The following is a 12,350-nucleotide window of genomic DNA, read 5'->3' on the forward strand; positions in this document are numbered from 1 at the left end:
AAATAGACTAAGAAAATTACTTAAAATAATAACATAAAAAAATAAATAAAGACAATTTGTTTCAATTTTGATTCCCAAATTTAATTTAATAATAAGACTCTCTAACCACTCACTCGGGTTCTGGTTTAGCCAAAGTGTGGATGTTCATGTTGGCTGTGGACAGGTGATGCTGAACACACTGGGCACTTGCTGGGTCCAAATTTCCCACCCAGAAATTGAATGGGGAGGGCCCATTCTTCAGTACAGATAGCTTCCACCATGTGAGTCACCATCTGCCTTGTATACATTTGCGATGGAAGTTGAGGAAAATTGAACATGGTGTTCCATGATGGCCATGCTAACATCACATATTAGGCATCTGGTGGGATGGCCAAAGTTCCTCTGTGGACATTTCATTAATGGGGAGGGAGCTATACTTCTGGACATTTAATTAAGGGGTAGCAGCTGCATTTCCAATGCTTATAGGCAAGTCAATAAGTTTTCCCAGTTTTTTGTGGTAAAATTAGGTGTCTTAGCTTATATATGAGTATGTATAGTATGATTATGAATATTTTCTTTTCCTCATAGTGAAAAGGCCAAAGTCATAGGGGCAAAATGTAGACAGATAACAGAAAAAGGAGCACAGTAGGGGCTACAGAAAGGTTTACAGCTGCAGGAACAGGGGCATTTTAGACCAGGGGCTGCTGGAAATGGCACATTATATGGGTTGGGGGCGACCAACTATTTTTCAAAGGGACACGTTCCCTGCAGAAAGAATTTTAGGTGCATCCGGTCCCCGGATACAAAAATGTAGGGGACCACTGCCCTAGGATACTTAGGGTTTACAAACCCGAGTTTGGAATTATTTGGGGTTAAAAAGCTGAACAGACGATGTGGACAGGGTTGGCAGCCTGGTAGTGCTGCTGCTGGTACAACATCCTCATGAATCATTAAGGAAAATATATGGTCATCAGTTTATTATCTAAAGCTCAAGTGCAGTTGCCTTTGCAGTAATCTACAATCACGATAGCAATTCTTCCTCTGAACGGTACACTGTTTTTTTTTTTAATCACACAACATATTTTACATTATTGTCTGTCACCCTAGACTATGAAACACTTTTACTACTACACTTATTGTAAATGGACAGGGAAATTAAGCTGTAGATTATACATTAGCGGTGATTCGGACAACTTCAACGTCAATAATTGATGTAAGTGAACTGTTCAAGTAAAAATAAAATACGTCGTACCTTGTTAATGACGTACACAATGGTCCTCTCCTGAGGATTGCAAAGGAATGCCTCCAGTGATTGCTTTTACTACAACAGCCACAACTATCCAGATATAGCTTTTGTATTGTGTCTGATCAGATCCTTCCTCCTGACTACAACTTAAAGGGGTATTCTCGTCTGGGCACTCACATTCAGTTTCATTAATCTGCCATATATAAACATTTCTTCAATTAGATGTTATTAAAAAAAAAGGTTCCTGTGTGAAGATAATTTCTCATAAATGTAGTGATATGGTCCCTTAGAAACGAGATTGCTTCCTCAGATACGGCCACCTCTGCTGGAGGGATTGCACAAAGAAACAAATTGTTTTTGTATACGAAATGTCCGGGAGTTACTACATGTCGCACAGCCGTCCTGTGGTAATGATTGCTGAATCCTGGTGGTCCGGCTGGACTCTATAGCGCAAGTCTGGCCACTGCAGCCAGAGTGTGAGGTGGTCGTATCCGAGGAAGCCTTTTCGTTTCTAAGGGTCAACATGGCTACATTTATGAGAAATTATCTTCACACAGGAACATTTTTTTTAATAACATCCAATTAAAGAAAAGTTTACATATGGCAAATGAATTTAATTAAATGTAAATGCCCTGATGAGAATACCCCTTTAAGGTTGGTTAAATTTCTAGGTGTAATTCCTTAATCTTATGACAATTAAACTCTTACTTTGCCAACATATCAATAACTATTCCCTAGAAAGAAAATGGTGTCTCTATATTGGCAGTGGTAGATTAAAGGGGTATTCTCGTCTGGGCACTCACATTCAGTTTCATTAATCTGCCATACATATACATTTTTTCAATTGGAAGTTATGAAAAAAAAATGTTCCTGTGTGAAGATAAATGTAGTCATGTTGTCCCTTAGAAACGAGATAGCTTCCTCGGTTACGGCCACCTCTGCTAGAGGGATTGCACAAAGAAACAAAAGGTTTTTTGTATATGAAATGTCCGGGAGTTACTATAAATCACACAGCCGTCCTGTGGTAATGATTGCTGAACCCTGGTGGTCCGGCAGGACTCAATAGCGCATGTCTGGCCACTGCTGCCAGAGTGTGAGGTGGTCGTATCCGAGGAAGCTATCTGGTTTCTAAGGGACAACATCACTACATTTATGAGAAATTATCTTCACACAGGAACATTTTTTTTATTAACATCCAATTGAAGAAATGTTTACATATGGCAAATGAATTTAATTAAATGTAAATGCCCTAATGAGAATACCCCTTTAACTTTTCAAGGAAACCTGTGACAAGAGATTGACCATATAAACTATTATCAGCGTGGTGTCAAGCAGCTGAACCGCTTCTAGATTATATTTCTTTCATGGCCCCAGGATGGTGGCATCATTCAGAAAATCAACTTTGAAGTTAGATGTATAAAGTCAGGGTGGCGGAAAGAAGTAAAGCTGGCACTCACCAATAAAAACCAAAACTTTATTCCAACACAGTTAAAACAACATCAATGCGGGAGGGAAGCAAAAAGCAGCAGGAGCCCACAGAAGGCGACGGTCCGTTTCGCGCTTCAGAAGCGCTTAATCCTGCCTGACCTCAATGATGTTTTGTGCAATGTGTATTGTTGCTACTAGTGGCTAAAGGTCGCCTAAGTGCAGTGCCCCCATCTGTTCGTAAGTCTACCAAAGCTCTACCTGCCTCTGAACTCCTCCTCCCATGTGATTGACATCATGCACTGAACTTCAGGAGATATGGTCAATGATGTCCCTGGATGCAGGACCATCAGTAACAGTGAATGCGGTTTTCTACAGCAGGGAAAGCTGACTTCAGTGTTAAACGCTCCGCCTCCGTGACTTCATTAAACCAATTTACACCTCACTTCAAAGTTGATTTTATGGATGATGTGACCACACTACACTAACAAAAAAACATGATCTAGAATCTGCTCAGCTGCTTGATAACATACTGATTGTTTATTTGACCAGTTTCTGATGACAGGTTCCCATGCAATTCTTTGGAGCCAGAGAGATCAAAGGGGCTTCAGTGAAAGGGCTCTCCCAGACTAGTTGTTAAAAAACCAGAAAGTTTGAGGGAAGAAGTGGAATGTTCATCCACAACTCTCCTGTGTCATCCCTCCTTGTCATCAGTGCTTAGACATGTAAACAAAGATCCACTGAGAGTTTGCAGACAAGTAAGTAGCAGGAATGCTGCATTACTTGATGAGCATTCTGGGATTATTATTAATGCAGTAAACAAACTTACGTACAAGAGTGAGCAACCCCTTTAAATCCCCCCTTTCTATATTAACTCTGGGCTGTTTACCTATAAAAAAAGTTAATTTGAGAGGCTGAGCAGGAGCATCGCTTCAGATCTTGGGCTTGATAACACATTGACCGTTCTTTTGTTTTCATAGTAAAGATAAGAATCTCACCTTTCATATCATATCAGGCTTGTGGTTCTGATGGAGTTACAGGCAGTTAAATAAAAAGATGGGTAGTGGATTTGTATCAGGTGCTCACATTCCTAACAATTTCTATGTCTGACAGAACTACAAGCCCCCATTAAACAGATGAAATTCTTATCTTTTAAATGATTTAATACCAAAAGCATGGTTCTATGTGTTGTGGAGCCCAAGATATGGACATCTGAAGTGATGCTGTAGCCTCTCTTCTGCCTCCATAATGATTTATCTCACAAAAAGTGACTCTGTTCTGCTTATTTATATGACTTTGGAAAGGATTATTTTTTAGAGATAAACAGACCAGATTTAACATAGAAGGGGAAAGAAAGAAAGGATAATTCATGCCCTACCTGAGGTAGCACCTGGTAGTGTAGTGTTGTAAAAGCTGGTGACAGTTCCCCTTAAGCATATGGTACACTCCTTCTACGACTCACATGATAGCTCTGCCTAAGGTGCCCCCATAATACATAACTTTCCTTTGGGCCCCAGAAATGCCAAATTTGCACTAAAAATCAGTGCAAAAGCTATTGGTCTGAAGAGGAACTAAGCAGTTTGACCAGTATTAGTGGTTGTTTTACAAATTCTAAAAAAAGTACCGTATATACTCGAGTATAAGCCGCCCCGAGTATAAGCCGAGTTACCTAGTTTTACCACCAAAAATGGGAAAAACCTATTGACTCCAGTATAAGCCGAGGGTGGGAAATGCATTGGTCACAGCCTCCCAGTATATAGCTGCCAGCCCCCTTCTGTAGCTAGCCAGCCTGCCAGCCCCCTTCTGCAGCTAGACAGCTTGCCAGCCCCCTTCTGCCGCTAGCCAGCCTGCCAGCCCCCTTCTGCAGCTAGCCAGCCTGCCAGCCACCTTCTGCCGCTAGCCAGCCTGCCAGCCCCCTTCTGCAGCTAGCCAGCCTGCCAGCCCCCTTCTGCCGCTAGCCAGCCTGCCAGCCCCCTTCTGCCGCTAGCCAGCCTGCCAGCCCCCTTCTGCCGCTAGCCAGCCTGCCAGCCCCCTTCTGCCGCTAGCCAGCCTGCCAGCCACCTTCTGCCGCTAGCCAGCCTGCCAGCCACCTTCTGCCGCTAGCCAGCCTGCCAGCCACCTTCTGCCGCTAGCCAGCCTGCCAGCCACCTTCTGCCGCTAGCCAGCCTGCCAGCCCCCTTCTGCAGCTAGCCAGCCTGCCAGCCCCCTTCTGCCGCTAGCCAGCCTGCCAGCCCCCTTCTGCCGCTAGCCAGCCTGCCAGCCCCCTTCTGCCTCTAGCCAGCCTGCCAGCCCCTTTTTACCGGTAAAAAAATAATAAACTTATTACTCACCATTCCGACAGCTCGGACAGCTCCTCTTCATCTTCATTCTGCAGGTCCGCGGCAGCTCCGTGGCCGCTCCTCTTCTGTCTTCATGCCGGCTCGGGGCCGCGATAGCTCTGTGCGCACAGCCCGCCCGGCGCACTCTGTGACGTCAACATCGGATGACATCTCAGTTAAGTGCCGGGCCGCGGCACCGAGCCGGCATGAAGACAGAAAAGGCGCGGCCATGGAGCTGCCGCGGACCTGCGGCATGAAGATGAAGAGGAGCTGTCCGAGCCGTCGGAATGTTGAGTAATAAGTTTATTATTTTGTATACCCGAGTATAAGCCGAGTGTTGAATTTTTAGCACAAAAGTTGTGCTAAAAAACTCGGCTTATACTCGGTGTATACAAAATAATAAGCTTATTACTCACCATTCCGACGGCCCGGACAGCTCCTGTCCGGGCCTATTTTAAGCTTCAAGGCAACATGAAAATGTTATGGATATTGAGGCGTTGCTTGTCCAAGAACCACGTAAGTGAGTTTCCAGTTTAACACTATACAAAGCTGAAATATAATTGCTACATATTATCACCGGTACATAGTGAATGAGAAACACATCACATACTAACTAAATAAAACATTATTCTACAGCGTTAGTCCAAAGAACATGTAGATAAATACAGAACAGTAACATCCAGGCACTCGTCTGTCATATCAGAATTATTTACATCCCCTTTCCTACTGTTCCACAAAACACCATGACGATATCTTCTTACCATGACTTGTCTTTGCAGAGTTTCTTACCTTTACATTATTATTCTATTATATTACTTTAGTACTGTAAAGTATCCCCAAAAATTGTCCTTAAAAAATGTATCCATTCAGTACAAAGATATGAAGAAGAGAAGGGGCACTATCTTTACTTTCTTGGAGTAATCGCTGATTCAGAGTTGACTTGATGGGAGACAATTTTGGGTGGTGCTCAGCGTTCATAGAAAAAAAAACATCAGTAATGCGGTAAAAAGAGAAAAAACAGCGGCACTCATCCGGAAAGCAGTGTCTTCTTTACTTCATGTGAAGTAAAAGTACATTCGGCAAGTATGCCAACATGGGGTAGAGAGGGGAGCAGGGGTACATACAAAGGCGACAGCCGTTTCGCGCCGTCTGGCGCTTTCTCTAGCCTCTGGAGAAGTAGCGTTTCCACCTGGCTATTAATTGAGCCTGTGGGGCGTCGCTACTCCAGCAGCCTAGCAACCCAAGACACTATGCATCATAGCGGAAATTACATATACATGCTATTCGTTGTCAATGTAATACATATACAAATCATACAGTCATATAAATGTATTTAAAAAGGACTACTCTTGTTGCTAATATCGGACGCTAGTCTGTCTGCATCTGGTAGGTGAAGGAAAAATAAAGCTGAGCAAAGTTGTTAGCTTAGTAAATGTTACTTGGCGAGTATAGGTAGGATGATATATCATCTATTAAGAATGTTGGCAATTATACATATTGCAAAACTTATAAAAAGACCCCCATGGCGTTCTTGTCATTAAGTCCTAAAGGGCCCATCGCGTTGGTCTTTGATCCAACGCGCTTCTTTTCTCAATAGCGTTCTAGTCTCCGCCATTGGGTAGTGTAGGGACATGTTCAATGCCTCCAAACCGGAGAACCCGTATGTCTCCTCCGTGAATGTTATTGACATGTTCAATTAACCTTGGTACACCTTTACCGCTTTTAATCAAGTGGCAGTGCTCGCTAAATCTCACGTACAGGGGCCTGATCGTCTTTCCTATATAGAAGTGGCCACATGGGCAGAGAACAACATAAACAACAAATTGTGACTTACATGAGAGAAATTGGCGTATCGGTATGTTAAATGGCGGAGACCGTCATAGAACGCTATTGAGAAAAGAAGCGCGTTGGATCATTAAAGGGGTATTCCAGGAATAAGCATAATTCATACACAAATGGGTCCTTAAAATACAAACTTATATGTAATTAGTTGTTATTTAAAATTTTACTCCCGTTAGCGGATAAATGCTGGTGACATAGACTGTAATGGAGAATTAAAATGCTACTGGCCCTTTAATCAGTCAGTTAATTTCCATTCGCGTGGTCCGTTGCAGAGCATACACAGGACAGAAGATGGCTGCTGGTCACATGTCCACATCACATGGCCTGCACCTGCCTGGGCAGGTCATGTGATCACCACTATTTTGGCTGTTACATCATCACTGGGAGCAGAGCATAAGAGGGAGGAGGAGTTACTGAGAACTAAAGCATCTTGGGACTTGTAGTTTCCAGTGGCAGCCATCTTGTAACTTATAACTTTAGAGAGGCCATAAAATACCTTGTGTATAGGAGGGGTTAAAATACCAGATGCAGACAGACTAGCGTCCGATATTAGCAACAAGAGTAGTCCTTTTTAAATATATTTATATGACTGTTTTTAAATTTGCATGGGTGTTATATAAAAAAACTATTTATATATGTATTACCTTGACGACGAATAGCATGTATACGTAATTTCCGCTATGATGCATAGTGTCTTGGGTTGCTAGGCTACTGGAGTAACGACGCCCCACAGGCTCAATTAATAGCCAGGTGGGAACGCCACTTCTCCAGAGGCTAGAGAAAGCGCCAGACGGCGCGAAACGGCTGTCGCCTTTGTATGTACCCCTGCTCCCCTCTCTACCCCATGTTGGCATACTTGCCGAATGTACTTTTACTTGACATGAAATAAAGAAGACACTGCTTTCCGGGTGAGTGCCGCTGTTTTTTCTCTTTTTACCGCCTTAAAAAATGTATGTTCCAAAAAATACCAGACAGTATCACAGATGGTCAAAGTTCCCCACACTGAAATATCTGTGCCCTAGAGAGTAATGTTGTCCCCTTTGTAGCATCAACAGAACATTAAAGTCCTTTTAGTGTCCAGCAAAGACTCAAACACAGTAATATTGCCTCTTTTATGTCCTGTTAATGCTCATTTGCAGCTCATACACAGTAACAGTGCCCTCCAGGTAAAATCTGTATAAATGGCCCTTATTGATTAGGACTTTATAAAACTGTGCCTTTAGGGGCTTCCACACAGTAATAGCCTCAAAACTTTGTAAAAGTGCCTCCTTGGTGCCCTCCACTTAGTCAAAGTACCACTTAGTCTCTTTTAAACATTAAAGGGAACCTGTCATCAGATACGCTTTTTTTGAATTGCCCATGTTCTTATAAAATTTCTGCCATTTATTGTGAAAAAGATATATTAGATCAAAGTTTTACCTTGTTCCCTGCCAGCTTGTCCCCTGGGTATGGTTTCATCAAGCTGCAGGTTTACTTGCCCTCTGTGTATCGTCACACTACATTTAAAGAAAACTCCCTTTCACTCCTACCCTCTTCCCCCCTTTCTTCCTGTACTTGCTGACCGCAGCAAGCGAAACTCACACATGCACGGGCAGCACCTTCTGCACAGCGCAGATAGGTTGGAGACGCTATCTGCGAATGTGCCGCATTGCCTGGTTGTAGGCATTGAGCTAGGTAAGCGTCTCACTATGGCGCATGCGCAGATAGCAATGAAGAAGGAGCAGGAGTGAAAGGGAGTTATTTTTAAATGTAGTGTGACGATTCACGGAGTGCAAGTGAACCTGCTGCTTGCTGAAACCATGCCCAGGGGACAAGCTTGCTGGAAACTAGGTAAAGCTTTGATCTAATTTATCTTTTTCTCAAAACAGCTGAGGATATGATGATTAATATGGGGGCAATTAAAAAAAAGGGTCTCTGATGACAGGTTCCCTTTAATGGTGCTTTACACTTAGTCAGAGCAACGCATTAATTGGTTTTTCCAATGACACTTGGACAATGTATAAGTGTCTAATTGCTTGGGACACAACCACTGGCGGTCTATAAGTACTCCAAAAAGTACTCTATATGAATGTGCATGCTCATCTAGTGCTTTCAACTTCTTTGGGGCTCCAGGAGATCAATGTAGAGAACTGATTTTCAAACTTTCAAATAACCCACACTAAGCCAAAATGCCTACTTAATGCCTTCCAGACACTACTAGTTCCCCATACAATTATTAGCATTAAGTACCCACTAAGCAAATCCGACTTAGCTAGTGTACCCTGTACTAAGTAAAATGCCAACCCAGTACCCCATTTAGAAATAACGTTCCCCACTAATTAATAAATATCCCTACCTTAACCCAACACATCAAATGTCTCCTATTAGCTCAACTCAGCAAAAGTCCTTCTGTAGTGCCCCATTACTTAATAATAGCGCCCCTCAAATAAGCCCCAACACATTAAAAGTGACCCAAAAGAATAAAACATACACACCTTACACTATTACCATGGCCCTGACACTCCCTTGTAAATAACGCTCCATAGATGAGGACTTGGAAAATAGGTTTCAGCAAATACTGTTATTTCAAATATTATTACAATTCTGTGTTATCTATATTTTTATACTACTGTATTCCATTCATCTGCTATTATTTTTTTTAAAGAGTCATGTCCCTTTACCCTTTGGGCACTGTCAGTACTGATTGGACAGGACAGGGTGTACTCATTTCGGAAGGAAAGTGATGAAAGATTTTTTTGTCCTTTATTCATAAAGGCTGCAATAATAAGGAGGAATTAGAAGCGGAAGACAGAGTTTGAATGTAAACATTGGTGTGTAATTTTTTTTTTTTAGTACAAATAAGAAGGTATTGAAATTAGTTGATGTACATGAATCATAAACAAGTTATATAATACATGTTATATTTTATATCACAGATAGAAATGCTGGTTCTGAAAGATTGATAGATATCTTGCCTTAGAACACTTCACTTCAACACAAAAGACACATTTGTCAGATAGAATTTACAAAATGTCTATATGAAGTGAAACATGTTACACTTAAGAAATGAACCTGATAGCAAATCCTTTGCAACTGCTGCACATCCACCGTGTTCAGCATGCAGAATATTGATTGTATTCTATGAACCTTATTGGAGGGCTCACAAGTAACAGTGGTTAAACAACGAATCACACTTAGGTTCTGTCTCCAGAATCTGCTTGAGATCACAGAGCGGGAGGGGCACTATGAATTTAAAAGCACCATGTCAGGGGCACCGGAGTCATCACCTGATAGACCCAAGGACAGAAGCAGAGCTAAACTTCCAGCACCATGAACAGTTCCTCAATACTCCTCAAGCTCCTGTGTGCCAGCATCCTCCTCGCCTGCCTCTGCCATGCCCAGTCTTCCAGGGAAACCTCTGTAGAAGATTTTGATGTAAAGAAAAGTCCTTCATCTTCTGAGAAAGAATTGGTTTGTCTCTGTTTATTGTTTGATTTTGTATTCTTTTTATTGTAATCGAGAATGTTGTCACTTCTATAGTGTTTCTTTATTGTTTCTCTGCTATATTAAGCTTTTATAGATTCATTGTTTATTATATCTAAGTGTGGTTAATGTGGCTTTAAGCTTCTATGTGTTTCTTCAGGTAGAGGCAATGGAGGAGTTATTGGCAAAATTTCAGGACAGGTACCCTGCTTACCAAAAGAGAGCACAGATTCCTTTGGTGAGAGCCATTTAATTTTATTATTCATTTTACATACTTAATATCTGTACATAGTTAAACAAACTAATTTACTGAGCTTTGTATGTAACGCCGGCACTTGACTGGACTTGTAACTGTAATCACAGTTCTATAGATAAATACTGTCGTTTCAATTCAATTACAGTGAAACCTCTGACCAGACTGACCAATTTAGTACAGAAAATCAGTCTTTAAAAGGGGTGATCTGATAGATTGTAATGGGGAAAAAAAGATTAGATCTTTTAGGGATGGGGTGTACTTAAAGGGTGGTCTTCTGGAGAAGTTTTACTGTATCCATAGCATTTTAACATGTTTTGTTTAGTAGATGTAACATAGATGTGGTATATTTCATTTATGTATAGAATAAAAAAATGGAAATTCTATTGAATGTAAAGAATAAGCTATTGTAATATTAAGGACTGATGCATATATAAAACTTTGCAGTAGAGCTGATGTTAAGAAGTTACTGAATGTACTCAGTTCTGGTCTTTGTACAAATACATTAGATGCTCTCTGCTGGCTACATCATAATAAAAGTTGTCTCTGTACTATCTCTTTATCCCCCCAACTCAGTGTGATATTGGTGAGAGATGTGCAATGAAGCACGGTCCCAGAATTGGCAAGCTATGCGATTGCTCCCGAGGATCATCTTGTAACTCTTTCCTCTTGAAGTGCATATGAAGTCGACTGAAATTCATTGCAGTCCTTGTTATCTCCTGAGAACATATCAAGTAAAAGTTGCCCTCAACTGATCAGCAGCAGCTCCATTGCTTGCTTACATAGAACAACTCATTTGTGTTAAAGGAAGCTTACATGATCATTGTACAACTGATATCTGACTATCCACAACCTTCCTAAAGATTCCCAGAGGCAAGAGAATTACATTTATCTCATTTTATTTTCATGTCATGGATCAAAAAATGTGTCATTGAACTTTATTGTTGATATTCTTTACTGTAAATGTTACTTGTCAATTTGTATGTTATTGAACTTTTAACATATTTCATGTATCCACATTAAAACATACAATAAAGTCCGCTTTAAAGTTTGTCTGTATTACATGTGCTGTATTATATTAAAACTAGATAACTAAAATATTCATGTTGTTACCTACTAGGTAAAATGACACTTCTATAGTTTCCCTGCATGTGAATGTACAAACAATGTGTAATGAAGGCTCGGGGATTCAGGGGCAACAAACCAGACAGTGAGCCCTAAGTCTGAGCCCCCCAATGCTGTCACCTGCCTACTTGCCTCCGGTATCCTAATGATACGGGACAACCACGAAGACGATCCCTTCCTAGGCCAAAGTGCAGACAAAGAACACGACAAACAAACAATACACACAGGTAGCGAAGTCAGGTAAACCGGGTCACAACGGAGAGAGCAATATATAAGCAGAATCAGAAAGCGAAAGCCGAGGTAAGTAACGAAAGCCAAAGTCAGAATGCCAGAGAAGTCAATATATAAACAAAACGCTGAAAGGACTGGGGAGCTGAAAATACGAGTATTACCAGCGCTGGGGAACCTGTGCTTGGAAGTAATATAGGTGACTGGGGAACCTCCCCTCAAGGTGACTGGAGGAGAGATCTGTCATTCACAGCAGGTTAACTGTTGCTAGACTGCAGGAAAGCGGGTGTGGTGCAACAATCAACCCTGCAGCAATCTCAGTCCCAGTTCACACACAGGAACCCTGAACAACCTCAACGCCTTCTAAGCCGCATACCGCGGACAGAAGACGATACAGGCAAAGACGTAACACAATGTTTCAAATTAATATTTTATATAGTAAAGTTCAGTACAGGCAGTCCCCGGGTTACAT

The 12,350-nt window shown here is 41.6% G+C and overlaps 1 protein-coding gene across 1 annotated transcript; it reads left to right on the forward strand.

The window, feature by feature from the left end:
• The first annotated feature begins 10,052 nt into the window (after positions 1-10,052).
• Positions 10,053-11,577, forward strand: LOC140125682 (cocaine- and amphetamine-regulated transcript protein-like). Its single transcript, XM_072144548.1, has 3 exons — positions 10,053-10,260; positions 10,433-10,510; positions 11,102-11,577. Exons 1-3 carry the CDS (start codon positions 10,120-10,122, stop codon positions 11,207-11,209), a joined length of 327 nt encoding a protein of 108 aa, XP_072000649.1. The 5' UTR covers positions 10,053-10,119; the 3' UTR covers positions 11,210-11,577.
• The last annotated feature ends 773 nt before the right edge of the window (positions 11,578-12,350 follow it).

The sequence above is a fragment of the Engystomops pustulosus genome, chromosome 4 (genome assembly GCF_040894005.1).
Source record: "Engystomops pustulosus chromosome 4, aEngPut4.maternal, whole genome shotgun sequence".
NCBI lineage: Eukaryota > Metazoa > Chordata > Amphibia > Anura > Leptodactylidae > Engystomops > Engystomops pustulosus.

What these genes read in the sequence shown, in the direction of transcription:
- LOC140125682 (XM_072144548.1), top strand. Translation starts at nt 10,120, where the DNA reads ATGAACAGTTCCTCAATACTCCTCAAGCTCCTGTGTGCCAGCATCCTC. An exon ending in CATCTTCTGAGAAAGAATTG is followed by an intron (nt 10,261 to 10,432) that starts GTTTGTCTCTGT and finishes GTGTTTCTTCAG; the next exon opens with GTAGAGGCAATGGAGGAGTT. An exon ending in AGAGAGCACAGATTCCTTTG is followed by an intron (nt 10,511 to 11,101) that starts GTGAGAGCCATT and finishes CCCCCAACTCAG; the next exon opens with TGTGATATTGGTGAGAGATG.